Source organism: Penicillium angulare (genome assembly GCF_028827245.1).
Source record: "Penicillium angulare strain IBT 27051 chromosome Unknown utg000005l_segment0_segment0, whole genome shotgun sequence".
Lineage (NCBI taxonomy): Eukaryota > Fungi > Ascomycota > Eurotiomycetes > Eurotiales > Aspergillaceae > Penicillium > Penicillium angulare.
Genome location: NW_026623164.1, coordinates 4522701 through 4538249, shown reverse-complemented (window position 1 = coordinate 4538249; position 15549 = coordinate 4522701). Strand labels below are relative to the sequence as shown.

Genomic DNA, 15549 nt, shown 5'->3' with positions numbered 1-15549 from the left:
TGTAGACTAGATTCATATCCAGTTCTCAAACTATTTCCTTCATTACACACCTGTTCATTATGACCATACTGGATTTATTAAAATGTCAAGAACTCCGTTTTCTGATAGACCCGTACGCCATGGCTTGAATGGACAATAATTAAACCGAGCCCAATGTCAGGACTATTGAAGATTTCCTGCCCTGCGTATGTGTCAAATATGCATCTAATTCATCATCCTCCTCAATAGCAAAATAAATTTCTTCTCCATGTTCGTCTTGACCCAGCCCCTCGATCTTGGTAATGATCGAGTACGGATATCGATTCGCAGTCAATTGCCGGATCTCCTCTATAGTCCGCGTCGGGAGTTTCTCGACCCATGGACTAATGTCCACTTGGTGACGAACCTGGAATGTAACAGGCGTGTTGAGTAAGGCAGAGTGAAGCATGGGGTCCATGTATTCAAATGCATTCGCTGCGTCGTGTTGAGTATTTGAGAAAGAGGCAGGATCATTCGCGGCCTGAAGCAGTGTAGGGTCAATTTGCATATCGCCGATCTCACTTGCTGTGATCGGTGCGCTGGCAAGAGCTTGAGATGCAAGCGTACTGATGCCGTTGCTGATTTCGTTGCTGAGGATATTAGGGGTTGCGGTAGAAGGAGGGGAAGTTTGTGATTCAGCGCGCGCAGATGATCTCTTGCGAGCTGGGTCTCGTTTTGTTTGGTCATCGCGAAGTCTTTTCATTACGTCGCGACATAAAACTTCTAAGGCTTTCAATTTATCCGTGTGTTGAGGGTCGGCCGGGCCCGGTTCAAGAATTCGTTGTAGTAATGGTGTATCTTGAATCCAATGCGCTTTTAGTTCTCGCCAGTGCTCGTCGCCTGCTTCCAGCTTGCTTGTGAAATGGTCCCCTTTCAGGGTGTCGTAAAAGGCATTTCGAATTTGTCGGCTCTCTTCGGGATTGATGCCAAGAGCATTCTTTGCTTCGGCGATCGTCATTCGTCTCTCTAATGTCCTCATTCGTTTTGTGACATCAGTGCAGACTACATCTAATGCGAGGATCTTCGCATCACGCTCGTTCGGTTCAGCGTTGAAGACCTGCTGGAGATGCGGAGATTCCTGTATCAATTTATCTTTCGCTGCTTGCCACTTTTCTGGGCCTGCGACTGTTTTCTTGATGAAACCGGATCCTTCGCATATTCGTTGAAACCGGTCCCGAAGCTGGCGGTACATTGTACTGTCAAGATTGAGATATTGCTTACTCTCGTCGATTGTCGTCTCGGAGGGAAATCGTGGGGGGCCGGGTGGATCAGCTGGTAATCCGGCCCAGCCTCGAGTGCGACGGCGGCGCTTCCTAGATGCCCATCGTTCTGCGCTCTCTGACTTTAGACGGTCCAGCCTTTCCTTGCGCTTGGCCATAACTTCGGGTGTTATAACGGACGATTCAGGAGTGCCCTCTTCAGGTACAGGCGGTTCTGTGGGTAAAGGCTCAGTTGCCTCAAATATCGCGTCTTGTTTGTACATTTCCCGCTGTAGAGCTAGTAACCCTTCATCTTCTGGTTGCGTTTCTTGCGTCGGCACATTCTGTTGAGTCTTCATCCCATTGGGGACGCGGAGTAACCATCGATTCTTGGCGCGCACACGCATTAATTCTCGTTCCTTGATCTCGAATCCCTCGTCGTTTAGAATGCGGAGCATATCTCGCTGGTTCGTATTGTGTTCCCATAGTTGTTTGACGCGGGCGACTAATTCCATGTTCTTATGAGCGGGGTTTTGCTTCGAAGGGAACCCCCATCGCTTAAATTGAGTCTGGTAGGCACGTTTACTATCGAAAATATGGATATTAGCTTTCTAAAATCATGAAGCGCATCTTATAGGTTATCATGGGGATGTACCTCGGCGAAAACTGGTAGTAATTCCGCATGTATTCCATAATTTCCTCTAGTGCCTTCTTCTCTTGGATGTACATCTGGAAGCAGATGTCCCGCTTTCCTGCCCAGTCGTACACCATTATGATGGAGGTGCTACCCCTCGTGGAGGTGCACCTGACAGGGTGTGGGTTGAGCTAGCTGATACAACCAACAACTGGAAGCTCTTATCAGGCGCTTGTTGTCGCTGCTGTTCGCCGTAGAGGAGTAAGGAAGGGTAGATTGTTGGCGACGCAGAGGCGACACTTGCGCAGTTTGGTCACGTGAGCCAGATGTAATCAATACCAAGTATGTTCAATAAGAGGCTGAGACTTTTTAAATACGTATGGAAAATCGTATTTGTTAGTTTCTATGAGTCCAATATGAATTGACTACCTGATAATATCAAAAATGATGAAAACCACCCATAAACTGTATGTGAAACACCAGGCTCCAACGGGCAGGCACGTGCCACTGTGTGATCTGAATGAAGTATCCATGAACGAAGAGTTGATTCTGTTGAGACGGCAGCAAGGGGCTCATGACTTCAGAGTAGCTCTATTTCTACTAGTTATATTATAGATCCTTATAGCCCAATAAAGGAGGAAAGGAAAAGATGGCCCGAGCCGGGATGCGGCCGGGGCCTCGTGCAAGCTCACCACGTGCGCAGTGTGACATAGAGTCCCTGGATGTATGTTAGTAAGGATATTTTTGTATGGAAATTCGGTATTACGTACGAAGCAGGAATCATACTATAAGGCGTTAGTATACTCTGTATTTTGAATACCAGGCAATTCCGGGCTGCTTACCCACTAGACCAGGCGAATGGATAGCATAGTCCTCCAAAAATCAAACTTCAATACAAAATCACGCAACTATAGGTTTCAAACATGCAGTTACTATTCATTAATAGTGGAGGACCCGCGATAGACCGCCCGCATCTCAGCCCGCATGGCTTTTAACAGTATATAATATAGACTGCGGTATAGTCTTGGTCCTAGTCTTAGGTCAAACTTGAAGACTAAGATTAACTCCCACTACTGCTATGTAGTAAGTCATTTAAATTCAGAAGCGGATCTAAGTTCCACGTATTGAGTAGACAATATACAGAGCTTGCTTATGGCTAAGAAATCATTTCCTTTCTTTCCTAGGCTTCTAACTCCTAAATTGCACGAGATAGATAAACCCTTTAAGGCTACATCGATGTCCAACGTGAAAATAACAAAAATGGTGAAAAAATAAGTTCGCTCAGCAAATGGCTAATACGCAGGGATGGATTCGGTCAAAGGATAAAAGGACTTCAAAATTTTCAAATATCGATTCATCTTCGCAGCTTTCGTCGAAATTTGAAGACTCGGGTCCGAAGCCAAGTCATGAAAAGTACCCATGTACTCTTCGATTGGGATTTGAATGAAGCTGATTGACGCTGTTGGTCTGTATTACCTCGCTTGGGACCCCGAGGCTTGGTCGGCTTTTCGGAAATCACTTCTTCACTGGACTGCTGCGAAGATACTGGCAAGGACTCCTGGTCTCTCGTCACAGTACGCTTCACTCGACGGCGAGTCTGACGCTCATCAGCCTTCAGCTGCTGTTTTTCGAGTCGGCGAGCCTTGGCTGCTTCTTTCTCTTCAAACGCCTGCCGGGCAGCCTGAACTGTGGCTGCTCGAGAAATCGGATCCCGCGAAATCAGATCCGTACTGGTGCGAGTTCGGGATCGAAATACGTGATCTAGGGACGGCCTGGAGATTGGGGACGTAGTGTCCAACGTACTCCCGTTGTCTCTTGAGTAAGTGAACGAAGGTCGACTGGAGATGTTTGTTTGTGATAACCCAGAAAGGCGGGTGAATGAATCGTCTTCGATTTGCAGTGACAAGCGTGGGACCGGCCCTGAGGAAGCACGAACATACCGGGGAGTTTCCGAAGTAGACATGCCTCTGGAATCAGAGTCGGGGCTGTCATCTTCTGGATCGTCGCTTTCATTTGCTGATGTTTGGTAGGATTGACTCAATGGTGGTGTGAAGGTCTTAGGTGTTGGGCGCATAGGGTACACATATTGCGATCCAGTTCTACCTCCACTAGATCCTGTGCCCGTTGAGAATTGAGACGTCCCACTCGTGGATCGATGATGGAGTCCTGACGAGCGCCGATATGTTGCTCCAGTCAACGATTCACTTCGGCGCCGATCCCGTTCCGTACTCATGTAGATGCCCAGACCATCCTGCTCGGTCGACGAACGGGAGAGATCAAAGGATGCGGAGGGCGCATCCTCACGGGACATTTTGCGAAGCATCGGTTTGATTTGGACCTTTGGTTTAATATGCTTGATCTTGGAACGATAATCCACCGTATCGGAGGATTCATTGAGAGGTAAATTCCATGGGTCGCTCGGGGCTATGGTTATTGATCCTCTACTCGAAGAGATTGTGTCGCGGCCTTTGTATGTCGGTGATTGCGAGTCGGAGTACTCAGGAAAAGCAGCTGGCTCGTGCATATCCTCTACATCTAGATGAGACGGGGCCAGCCCGGTAATCTTAGGATCCCCTGAATCCTCGGTTGCTGACTTCGTGCGCCATCGTCTCTTTGAATCGGTCGAGACCCGTCCTTTAGAGGCCGCAATGACCGACTCGCGGCCGTATGGGATATCAGTGCGAGCCATGTCAATAGCCCACGCTTCCAACTCTAAGCTAATGGGGCCGTTAAGAATAAATCGCGCGGCGCATGATTGTCACTGATAGGGAGCCGCACGGAGTTTCGAGTGGAGACGGGGTGGAGGATCGAGGGTGCCGATCTTTATTTGAGGGTGGCGAACGACGGATTCAAAATATGGACGACCACGAGGCGGAATCCGGGGCTGTGAGGAGATTTTAAGAGGCAGCGCACGAGTGCTAAGTCGCGACTATCAGGCAATTGGGGTGGGGAACGTAAGCGCGGGGGCGCAATGTCAAAATCACAAAGCTGAGGACCGTGTCTCTGGTTGGTGCATGTCCGATGGGCACATCAGACCCCTTTGGAATACCCAAAATATTTCAGAGATCCAATACCAAAGGGAAAAACAGAAAAAGAGAGAATAGAACGAGGAAGGCCTGGCGAGATCAAGAAGAAAAGAAAGCAGAAAAGAGGAGAAATAGGGAGCGGTGAAGGGCAAAAGCCGGGAGACTCCGCATGCGGCGCCGGAGCAACAGTAGGATTGGACTCCCCGATCTTTTGGATCCTCCGAAGTGCAACGCCCCCGATACACTTCAAAGGAAATTTTTACTCTTCTTTGATGTAACTATCCTCCTATGATATGACCAGGAAACCTGATCCAAGTCTCCAATTTTCTGGTTTGCTCGGGTAACAAGTCTTTTTTTAATATATGTTTTCAGCCTTATACTAATCTATACTACTGACACCCCGACCGAGATAACAAGGACCACGATCGATCTATATCTCCATGAATGGTGAGATATGTAAGTCAGATTGCGCTCCAAGGTCATGCTGATTGGCCAGGTTTCCACCTTTTCACGGCACATGAGAATTCACACTGCATGCCAAGCCACGGGGCTGTGATGGACACGGATGCTGCATCCAAGAAGTCTGTCAACTGAGAATAGGCCTTCGGGGAGGCGGAGAGGAGGGGCGAAAGTAGAGATACATATACGAGGACAGAATTAGATCAAAATTCTACACTTCAAGCATATCCGGTGCAAGAAAGAACGCCTAACCTTGGAAAATCGCGACTCCATAATGTCATATTTATCGGGGCAACGCTGTGTAAGTGGGCCCTACCACCCAGCAACTGCCCAGATGTGGGGGATTTCCGAGTAATAATTTTTATGCCTTGCGGAACTTGAAGGCAACATGAATAGTTCAAGTTTCACTACTATTATTAGTACCATCTTTCCTATCTACCAAAAACTTCCGGCTAAACTATATGTTCCTGATAGAAAAAAAGTCTATGTTATAAAGTATAAAAAAGCCGACGCTGAACTCAATCAGAAGTGCCAGCGCCTAAAAGCAAAAGGAACTAGACCAAGTAGCCCAAACCTCCGAATCACCTGCCCACCTACAAAATTGCCACCCATATCTGTTTTCTCATCATGCAAAAAAATATCCTACATTGGGTAGTCCCCAAATTCTCTTTTGTCGGCTATTTTGATCTTCTATATTGCAGAAGGATTTAGTTCACATAGATCGAGTGGGCCGGGCGGATATAGTTCTTCACGAGCATGATTCAGGTGGAAAAATAACCCCAACTCAAGAGCGGGGTTGCCAGATTATTTGAAGTTCAATTTCTAGATCTATTCGTACTCTCTTACTGCACTCTTAGAAAGCCACCATTTTTTGAGTATCTTTTGTCTCGATTCGCTCCGTGCATGCCGGGGAAAATCCACCTACTGTATCGGGAAGTGCACTGTCCGGGGCGGAGATGTCGTTTTAAAGTTAACATACTCCGTAGAACTATTCCAGTACACAATACCGTCAATTTTTAAGCCAGACGATATGACAGACAAGATTATATCTTCAAAATTCAATATATGACGATAAAATTATGCAAGTTGTCAACGTTGATAATACCACTGGCATGGCGCGCTGAAAACAACATTCAAATGTCCTTGGATATACGATTGATTAAACATTGAATAGTAGGTAGTAATGTTTACATACTAAAACTACCTAGGACATACTATATCCGGAATATCTTGTCTTCCATCAAACTTCAACTAAATGACCAATGAAGCTTCCCAGGTGATTTCGAGCGACCACGCAAGATTTCCCAGATAGTACAATAAGGCGAGTTCTCGAGTGTCCTTCTGGATAGACTGGACCTGTAGCCTCACACCTCACACTTTCAAGTACGCCTTGAACTTATCTTCATCCACAATTTGCTCCTTGTCCTCTATCAATTTTTCAACATCCCAATTTGCGCTAAGGTAGCGACCAGATAACCAATCACGTCTTTCCTGAGTGAGCCATACACAAAAAGCACCAGGTAAGCTTATATCATCGACCATTACTATCAAATATTAGTAAGATACTTCTAGATGGTGACGTGATTTACTCACTATCGTGCCAGCGCGATGAGCTGTGACCGTCAGTATCTCGAATACAACCCGGATGAATTGCGTGCGTAAGAATGCCATCCTTTGCGTACGAGTCGTGGATATGCTCTGCCAGACGATTGACTGCCAGCTTGCTAATATTGTATGACACAGAAGTGAGGTCTGTGTAATTGTGAAGAGAAGCCATGGAAGAGATAAAGACCATCGCCTGCGCTCCGTCGACAGTCTCACGAAGCAAAGGAAGAAATGCCCTTGCTGTTAGGTAGGCTCCACCGAAGTTCGTCCTCCAGACATGAAAGAAATCCGCCGTAGTATCTTCTAGTATACCCTGAGGGTAGCGTTGATCTCCATCGGGGCCCTTTATTCTCTTCGATCCGACTCCAGCATTGATTATAGCGACATCGAGACGGCCAAATCTATTTTTGCACTCCAAGGCCAAGTTTGAAAGTTCATCTTCATTTGTCACGTCGCAAACCACGAAATGCACATCACACTTTTCATTGATAGTATTGATTTGTGCTCTCATGCTCTGTAGATCGTCCAAAGTCCGCGAGCTCAGCAAAATTCCTGAAGCGCCTGCGTGCGCATACGCCTCAGCAATCGCGGCCCCCACTCCTTTTCCGGATCCTGTAATGGCTACGACAAAAGGTGCACGTAGCTCCACCAATTTTGGATCCATTGCAGTGTCTTTTGCTGAACTTCGGTAGAGTTGCGTGACTTGAGGTCCATGTAATCCCGGGCGAGGGGGGTATACAGGCCATTCGCGAAATTCCTCGGCCATTCTGAACCAAGACGTCTTCACAAGAGGAATGCTGGAGGAAAAGAAAAAGACAGGGTTTCTAGAATGAGTCCTTGCTGAAAGGGTTATATATGTCTGCACACAGCCCCCACCGTATCCAATATTTGTTCAACTCCTCTACTAGTAGCAGCCTGCCAGTGGAGGGATGTGGATTCATTATGCACTAGGCATATGTATGTACAGTAGTCGGGCATCTGAACAGGCACACCGCCACCCAAGATTAACTAGTCCCAAGCAGCTGCTAGACATTTGCGAATGTACGTCAATTTTCAAGAATTGACCAATAATATAGCCGTAGATTGAGCGTAATCTGATAGATCATGCTAAACCATGTCAGATTAATTGTGTGATGCAGTCCAATCACGCAAAGTTTGCTGTTTTGTTATCAATAGTCTGCATGACCTGCATGGTTTAAATGTTTAGTATGTATACAGCTGTATATGAATATGACCTGTCACAATTGAGTCCAAATTAACCCTCATGCTTGCGTTTGCGAATGTAGAAGTGGGACCCTTATATATGGCACTTGGCCGCAGTAATCTGGGTAAGTATACAATTAAAGTAAACATTTGATTGCACGGCATGATTTGATCCATTTATCCACATGAATGATCAAGGCCCGGAAGAGTCGGAGCTCTGGAAAGAAAATCGACAAGGACTACTCCGTAGACTGCATGTATATTGGATGTCGCCTGCATTTTCCGTAGTATCCACACTTGAGCCTAACTGTGTTTGTTTTAGTTTATTGAATTCTAGTGACATGTAATGTAAACTCTCCGATGTTGGTTAGCAATCGGAAAATGTTTTACGATATATTACTGTTTATTCTTGTATTAACAAAATGTGCAGAAGCGGGCGGATATCTAAAATATTGAAAGACAAGCAATCTCAAGGGATTATCACTGGATTCTTTACTGATCTTAGATATAAGAAACCGAGTTGACCTAGATGAACTTGAAACATACTCTTCTCAAGTATCAGGTCACAAATCGACTCTCAGTTTTGACTCTTGCTTACCAGGGCCAATTTTTGTGCATTGTATAGAACGTCCATTACTTCTATCCGATACTTATAGCCTCTTTTTCATTTTAACCAGCTAAACGTTTTAGGGGACTTGAACTTCGGATTATAGTATTTATCTCATGTTTCGTCTAGGAACCGAAATTTAGAGCAAACACCAGAGGAGAAAAAGAAAGAAAGACTGAACTTGAAGTGGCTAGAAATAAATTCCTCCCGGGGTCTGGCCCCACCTCGCCAGTGATACCCGGTGGGGATGTTGTTTCAAATCTGCACTGTAGATGTGAAGTATATCTACTATCGTCAAGATTCGGCACTCCATCAGCACATGTACTCATACCTATATCAATTTAATATTATTGCAAAGACCTACCAATCAACAGTCTCATTCAAAATCTCCATCTTTCACCTTTCACCATACTAAATACCAACTCAGCTGGCGCGCCAAGCCCATCAATCGGAGCCAAGCACGACACAAGCTGCAGCCAAGAAGAGTAAATAAAGCCCGACCACAAAGGCTTCGGCACGTTGGGCAGAATTTTCTTCCTATTCTGACGGTATTAAAATACCTACACGTGAGTAGTTCGTTTCAAATCTCTCTTTCCTTCCATCTACCCCCCATCCCCGCGAAACCCCCGCATCGTCGACGTTCCTCGCCCTATCTCCTCTTATCATGGGTATATCCGCGCAAAGCCTGTGTCTTTCCGTCCTGATAATCCTTGCCCTTTCCAGCCCGGTATATGGATTCGGAGCGGGGAACATCGCGTCCCTTTCTAAGATCGAGGGGCAGAACTGGCGCCATGGTGATATTGAAGATGCCCTTTTAACTCTGTACCTGGCGCGAGTGGCTGGAGGCAAAAAGTTCGGCAAATTGGACGTGAAAAGAGTTTACTTTGGAAATTGGTTAAGGGATTATAGTCAGGCTGTTGATGTCGGTACTGTGAAGTATGTTAGTGCAGAGGCTATTCGGATCTTGATCTGGGTTCTGGGATTTATGAGTTTCGGGTAAGGGTATTCTCGTCTAGAACTTGGAAGACTTAGTTAACTGGAATTGTAGGTATGGCACTGGCGAGTTCGAGGTTACGACGGAGCGACTTGGTTGCTATCAGCCAACTGAGCATATTGATAATCCCTTGGGATATGCGGAAGGCGAGGATGCTCGTAACTATGACCATCGCCTACGTGGTCCGGTGGATGAGGAGCGAGAATTATCTATCGATCCGCGGACGGGTCTGAAATGCTACATTGCATCCGAGGATATGGGTATTGATACGTCGGCACAGTTGATCCGTCGTGTTCTTGGTCGTTCTATTCAGCTCGGTCGTCGCTATGCTCGTTCCGGCCATGAAGAAGATCTATTCGAGGCACTCCGATTACTGGGAACGGGACTGCATTGTCTCGAAGACTATGCAGCTCACTCAAACTACACTGAGTTAAGTTTAATTGAGCTTGGGGAAAGAGACATCTTCCCCCACGTTGGTCGAGATACAATGCTGGAGATCGAGGGTATCTCTGACAACGTCTATCCGATTGTGACTGGAACTTTTGGTGGTGTTGATTTTTTCCACTCCGTCCTCGGGGAGTTCTCTGATAAGACAAAGCAATCCGAGCTACAATCACTGGAGGGTGTTATTAGCGAGTCGGAAAACGATAATTCATCAGAGAGCATCTTGCAAGGGTTGCTGAGCAATATTCCTAGTGGATTGCTTGGTGACAGTGAGAACCAGACAGGTCAGATGGACGATTTCAAGGCAAAGGCCGACGAGGCTAGAGTCAATGGCTCAAACGTTTCTCCACGCGAACCAGAGGAGTGGGCAATCTATCTCAATGATGTACAAAAGCAAATCTACCCAATTCTGGAGTGGCACGACCATCTGCTGAAATCAATCAATGAGATCATCGAGAAGATCCCCGTTTTACCAGATCTGATAGAAAACATCCAGAACGAAATAACGGTTTTTGTCTTCTCAGTTATCGCGCCGTATGTTTTACCGATTATCCAACAAGTCAAATCTGAGCTCGAGACTGGCTCCTCAGAAGTGATTCAGAGTAGTCAGCAACAACAGCATATTGTGTTCAATGATGATTATTCTTCCAACCCAACCCATTCGATGCTTTCGAAAGATCACTTCTCGAATGTACTTAATGAACCTGCTGGGCGGATTGCTTCTACGATTGTCAAATGGACCGTTCCTCAGCTGATGCAGTGCTGGGATAACGAAGATGAGGACGTCGACCGAGTGTTAACTCGTATCATCTCGGGTGTTTTTCATCATCCTGCCGCACGGGAGTATGGAGACGATGGAGCAAACGAGATGCGTCAGATCATGTTCTCCACAGTTGAGCAGTGGTGGGGCGAGAAGGAGGAAGAAGGGGCACAGGAGTACCTCCGCGAACAGCTGAGTCGGGACGGTGTTCAAGAAGGCAAAAACCACAAGGAAGGCGTTGAAGACTGTGGTCATGGTTGTGGGAAGCCTCTTGCTCTGCCAAAGATCAAGAATAACTCTGATGAACAGAGTGGATTCGGCGATGATGCTATTGGGGACATGGCCTCCCAGATGCTGGGAGGAGGCGCGCTGGGCGGATTACTTGGTGGTATCGTGGGTGGTGGCATGGGAGCTATGAATCAACGTAGGTCTGACCGAGAAGATGAAGACGATCGGTCCTCCAACGAGAATGGTTATGCTCGCCACGAGCATCACGAAAAGCACCAACAGCAGAGCTCCGGTGGATACTATCGAGAGGAGCGGCAGGAGATTGTTGAAAGCACCGAGTCATCCGAATATGTGCATAGCGAAAGTCGTTACGAATACGAAAGCTCGCAATCTGGATACCCACCTATGCAAGGTTACCCACCTCCACAGGGTTACCCACCTCAGCAGGGCTATCCACCTCAGCAGCAGGGATACCCACCCATGCAAAGCAACTACGGTCGTGAAGGTTTTGAACAGTAAGTTTTATACTTTTGATATTAACAGGTTTCAATAGCTGACCAGTTGTAATACAGAAGATATCCACCACCAGGTAACGAATTCCAGCAGCCGGGACAGCAGCCGGGATATTCATACAGAGAAGAGAGTTACGGCCAAGGCTTTGGTGAGAGACCTGTGGTTTATGGAGAGGGACCGCCTGAACATGAGCGACGATCTAGAGATAGCTCGAGATCGCGCGGTAGCGATGACGAAGAGCGTCACCACCACAGGCACCACCGCCATCATCACCACCATCATCATCATCATGACGATGATGAACATGAACACTCTGGCTCGGATTCAAGTTGAATGTGTTGATTATAGAACCTCATATATCAATTAAATTACCACTCCTTGACCTCGCCAGGCGCTGGGAGCTCAGTTCGGACAACTTTGTCACAGTTAAGCAAACGCAGGGGATCATAGGCCAATTTCAACTATAAATGCGTAAAGTAAATTAGTCATAACTGGTAACTAGGTCGTCGTAGAGGGGATCTTCAGACTTACCCGGCGCATAGCATCTACAGTAGTTTCACCCAATTCATGGTTGAGATAGTCCCGCTTGACAAGGCCAACGCCGTGTTCACCTGTGACAGTGCCTTCCATCTCCACAGCTCGCTTGACCATGCGATGGATCACACCCTCTGCGGCCTTCTTCTCGCTTTCGTTAAACAGAATGATAGCTAAATTCCAAGTTAGTCCGTTGTCTAGTTGCTGCCTTGTCTGGAGTATGCTTACCGTGGAAGTTGCCATCTCCAACATGGCCACAGATACCAGCCAAAAGGCCACTCTTGGTCATATCGTCCTTGGTTATGTCGATGATCTCAGGCAGTCTGCTCATGGGAACAGCCACATCAGTCGTCCAGACGCGATCTTCGGGCCCCCGACGCATGGCCATAACACTCCAAAGTGCCTGTTTCCGGGCACTCCACAATTCCTTCATTTCCTCTGCACCACGCGCGAACTCGAATGATTTCCCGGATGCGTTAGAAGCAATCTTCTGCACCATGCTAATCTGCTCCTTGACGGCTGCCGGTGTACCAGTGAATTTGAAGAAGATGGTCGGGGACTCCTTCCATTGCCGGCTAGTGGTCTGGCTGGCATTGATGCACTTCATCTGTACGTCGTCCAGGATCTCCACACCCGCAACAGGGATACCCGCCTCCACCACGTTGGTGACGCACTCCGCTGCATTCTGGATGCTGGGGAAGCTGGCTACGGCCACATTCTCACTCTTGGGGCGCACGGTCAATTTCAAGGTTGCCTCTGTCACAAGACCCAGGGTTCCCTCGCTTCCAATAAAGAGTCTGGTCAGGTCGTATCCGGCACTCGATTTACGAGGGCGCTGGCGTGTCTTGATCACTGTGCCATCTGCCAGGACGACTGTTAGTGAAAGAACCCATTCGCGCATAGTTCCGTAGCGATAGGCATTTGTTCCTGAGCAGCCTGTGCCGACCATACCGCCGATCATGGCGCCAGGACCAGGGTCCGGTGGGAAGAACAATCCATCCTTGATCAGCTCCTCGTTTAGCTCCTCCCATCCTAGTGCGGGCTGTACGACGACATCATGGTCATGCTTGTTCAGCTGCAGGATGCGATCCATGCGACGGAAGTCAATGCACACCCCTCCGCGGGTCGGGGCGAAATGTCCTTCGAGACTTGTGCCGCCTGAGTACGGAGTGACCGGGATTACTCGCCGGTGGCAGACCTTCATAATCTGTGACACCTCCTCCGTTGTCGAGGGGTATATAACTAAGAATGGTTTCTCATCCGCCTTCAGCGAGTAGGAAGACCAGTCTGATCCCGAGTGAGACTCGAGGTCACCTTGATTCGTGGAGACATTCTCCTTGCCGAGGATCTCAACAAAATCAGACCACGCAGCCTGGAGGTTGGACGGGGTGACATTATGTTTCGGGGGTTCGAGCTCGGAGAGCGGACTTGTAGACGTGCTTGGAAGGGCAGGTGGCTTGAGGGATCCGAGGTAATAGGCACCGGTGGAGAAGAAGACCAATGCTGGAATAAGTTAGCGACACTATCGCATGAAAAGCCAGTTAATCCGTCTGGATACTTACCGAAAACTAAAGCGGCATACCGACTACCGGGAGATTGAGTCTGGTACTGGGCGAATCGCGCCTGTTCGGCCCGCTCACGTTGCAAGCGCTGTTGGGTGCTTTCGTATAGCTGACTTTTGAAGGACGGCTGCTGGGGTTTCTCGTTTGCGAGGTAGCGGGCGGAGGCACCGAACAGCCTTCGTTGCGGAAGGGCAGATCGGGCGTTTATTGTGCGCAGGGCCCCTCGTAGGGCAATTGGATTTGGGCGCACCATGGCTAATGTGGTGTTGGAAGAGCAGAAAGATAGCTCTCGTGCGAGATGCGGGATTATGCGGTTCTCCGCATGGGTGTGCACGGACCAAGCACGTCTTATAAGTGCAGGATTACGGCGTACAACAGCATCCACAGATAATATGGTTATAAATTATTATCATGATTAATTTAAAACAAATTACGTATACTCTCGAATGTTTTCTATTTGTATTTTGTATAAAATCGCAAAACTATGGTGGTTTAGTTAGTATAGATCTTGGAACTTGGTCGAGCTTTAATGGCTCCTAAGTATATTCGCGATATCAGATTCAAGAATTTGGACAATTTTTATGCGCTTCCGACTTTTCGGCTTCCAATGACACTATTGTCGCTCTATTAGTAACAGCCAGTTCAAAAAATAAAATGAAAAAGGCATCAACACGCGAATACTCGCTTGTATTCGATATATGATTTCTATCTCTACAGGCGGTCTTATAGTTGACCTTCCTCAAATTAAAGTCATAACCCGTATGAAACCGAGCAACACTCTCTATTTAATATCTCTGGAAAATGGAAATTGAAAATTGAAAATAATGACAATCAAAAGATGAGTTGATTAGATAGAGTGACATTGTGCACCTGTGTACGCCGAGATACGCCGACTCGCCGAGAATGTTCTTCTCTTTCCAACCGAGGACACATTCAATAACATCAATCATTTAATTTACCAAATTATCTGTCTTTCCCATTACACTTTCCTACCCGTCTAATTATTTCAGACCTTCTTTAGTACACCATTCTTCTATCTCGAAAATGATACAAATAATCTGGAGACTTCACCATCTTTCTGGATCCTATGGGCAGTCTCGATGCCTCTGACCCTCTTAACTATCGTACTATTTGCTCTATGGTCATGCCGCGAGGAGTTGCTCAAACCTCTGGACCTTTCTAGATTTGCGCGAAGCGGATCAAGGGTTAATGGTGATGATAGTATCATGATTGAGCGGAATCAACGAATTTTACCATAAAATTTATACTGCTATTGAAAGAACGTATCCATATAATGCCACTTTCCCTTTACCCCACTACTACTTTAAAAGATCTCACTTTTCGTCTGGAGTAAAAGTATACCTTCCTGTAAGAACAGTAGATGGTCAATTAGCCTGTCCAAGTACTTCTTCTGCGAGCTTCAAAAGCATAAGCTCACTCCCTTGTGAATTATATAAGAGTCAGAGAAGTTTCTTCATCGAAGCGTACCCTGGTGTTGGGTAATTTCGAACTTACCCCTTGCGCCTACCAACGTACACACAATCGGCAAGTATTCAACACGTTCGCTGATACACGAGTAATAAGGCTTTGGACCAACTGAAGACATTACTATTTAGCCATGTTAAATCGAGATCTTGAATACTTTCTTGGAGTGACTAGCTGGGGCAATCGCAGGATAGGTGACAATAGCTTGCTTGTGAACGAATGAAACTTACCAGGGGGACTAAAACAATGTTACTCCAAGCCCTTTTACACGTTTATAT

General features: G+C 46.9%; 5 protein-coding genes across 5 annotated transcripts; 1 reads left to right on the top strand and 4 right to left on the bottom strand.

Moving 5' to 3' along the window:
• Window positions 1-139: 139 nt before the first annotated feature.
• N7478_009062 (Clr5 domain-containing protein) lies at window positions 140-1988 on the bottom strand (the record flags this gene model as incomplete). Its single annotated transcript, XM_056925276.1, has 2 exons — window positions 140-1802; window positions 1873-1988. The coding sequence occupies 2 exons, from the start codon at window positions 1986-1988 to the stop codon at window positions 140-142; spliced, it is 1779 nt and encodes a 592-aa protein (XP_056778002.1).
• Window positions 1989-3205: 1217 nt separating this feature from the next.
• N7478_009061 (uncharacterized protein) lies at window positions 3206-4540 on the bottom strand (the record flags this gene model as incomplete). Its single annotated transcript, XM_056925275.1, has 1 exon — window positions 3206-4540. One exon carries the CDS (start codon window positions 4538-4540, stop codon window positions 3206-3208), a length of 1335 nt encoding a protein of 444 aa, XP_056778001.1.
• Window positions 4541-6707: 2167 nt separating this feature from the next.
• On the bottom strand, window positions 6708-7707 carry N7478_009060 (SDR family NAD(P)-dependent oxidoreductase; the record flags this gene model as incomplete). The annotated part of the gene is made up of 2 exons (XM_056925274.1): window positions 6708-6880; window positions 6930-7707. The coding sequence occupies 2 exons, from the start codon at window positions 7705-7707 to the stop codon at window positions 6708-6710; spliced, it is 951 nt and encodes a 316-aa protein (XP_056778000.1).
• A 1708-nt stretch (window positions 7708-9415) lies between these two features.
• Window positions 9416-12023, top strand: N7478_009059 (Het-C domain-containing protein; the record flags this gene model as incomplete). Its single annotated transcript, XM_056925273.1, has 3 exons — window positions 9416-9747; window positions 9800-11692; window positions 11750-12023. 3 exons carry the CDS (start codon window positions 9416-9418, stop codon window positions 12021-12023), a joined length of 2499 nt encoding a protein of 832 aa, XP_056777999.1.
• A 35-nt stretch (window positions 12024-12058) lies between these two features.
• Window positions 12059-14039, bottom strand: N7478_009058 (uncharacterized protein; the record flags this gene model as incomplete). Its single annotated transcript, XM_056925272.1, has 4 exons — window positions 12059-12151; window positions 12222-12397; window positions 12453-13727; window positions 13787-14039. The coding sequence occupies 4 exons, from the start codon at window positions 14037-14039 to the stop codon at window positions 12059-12061; spliced, it is 1797 nt and encodes a 598-aa protein (XP_056777998.1).
• Window positions 14040-15549: the final 1510 nt, after the last annotated feature.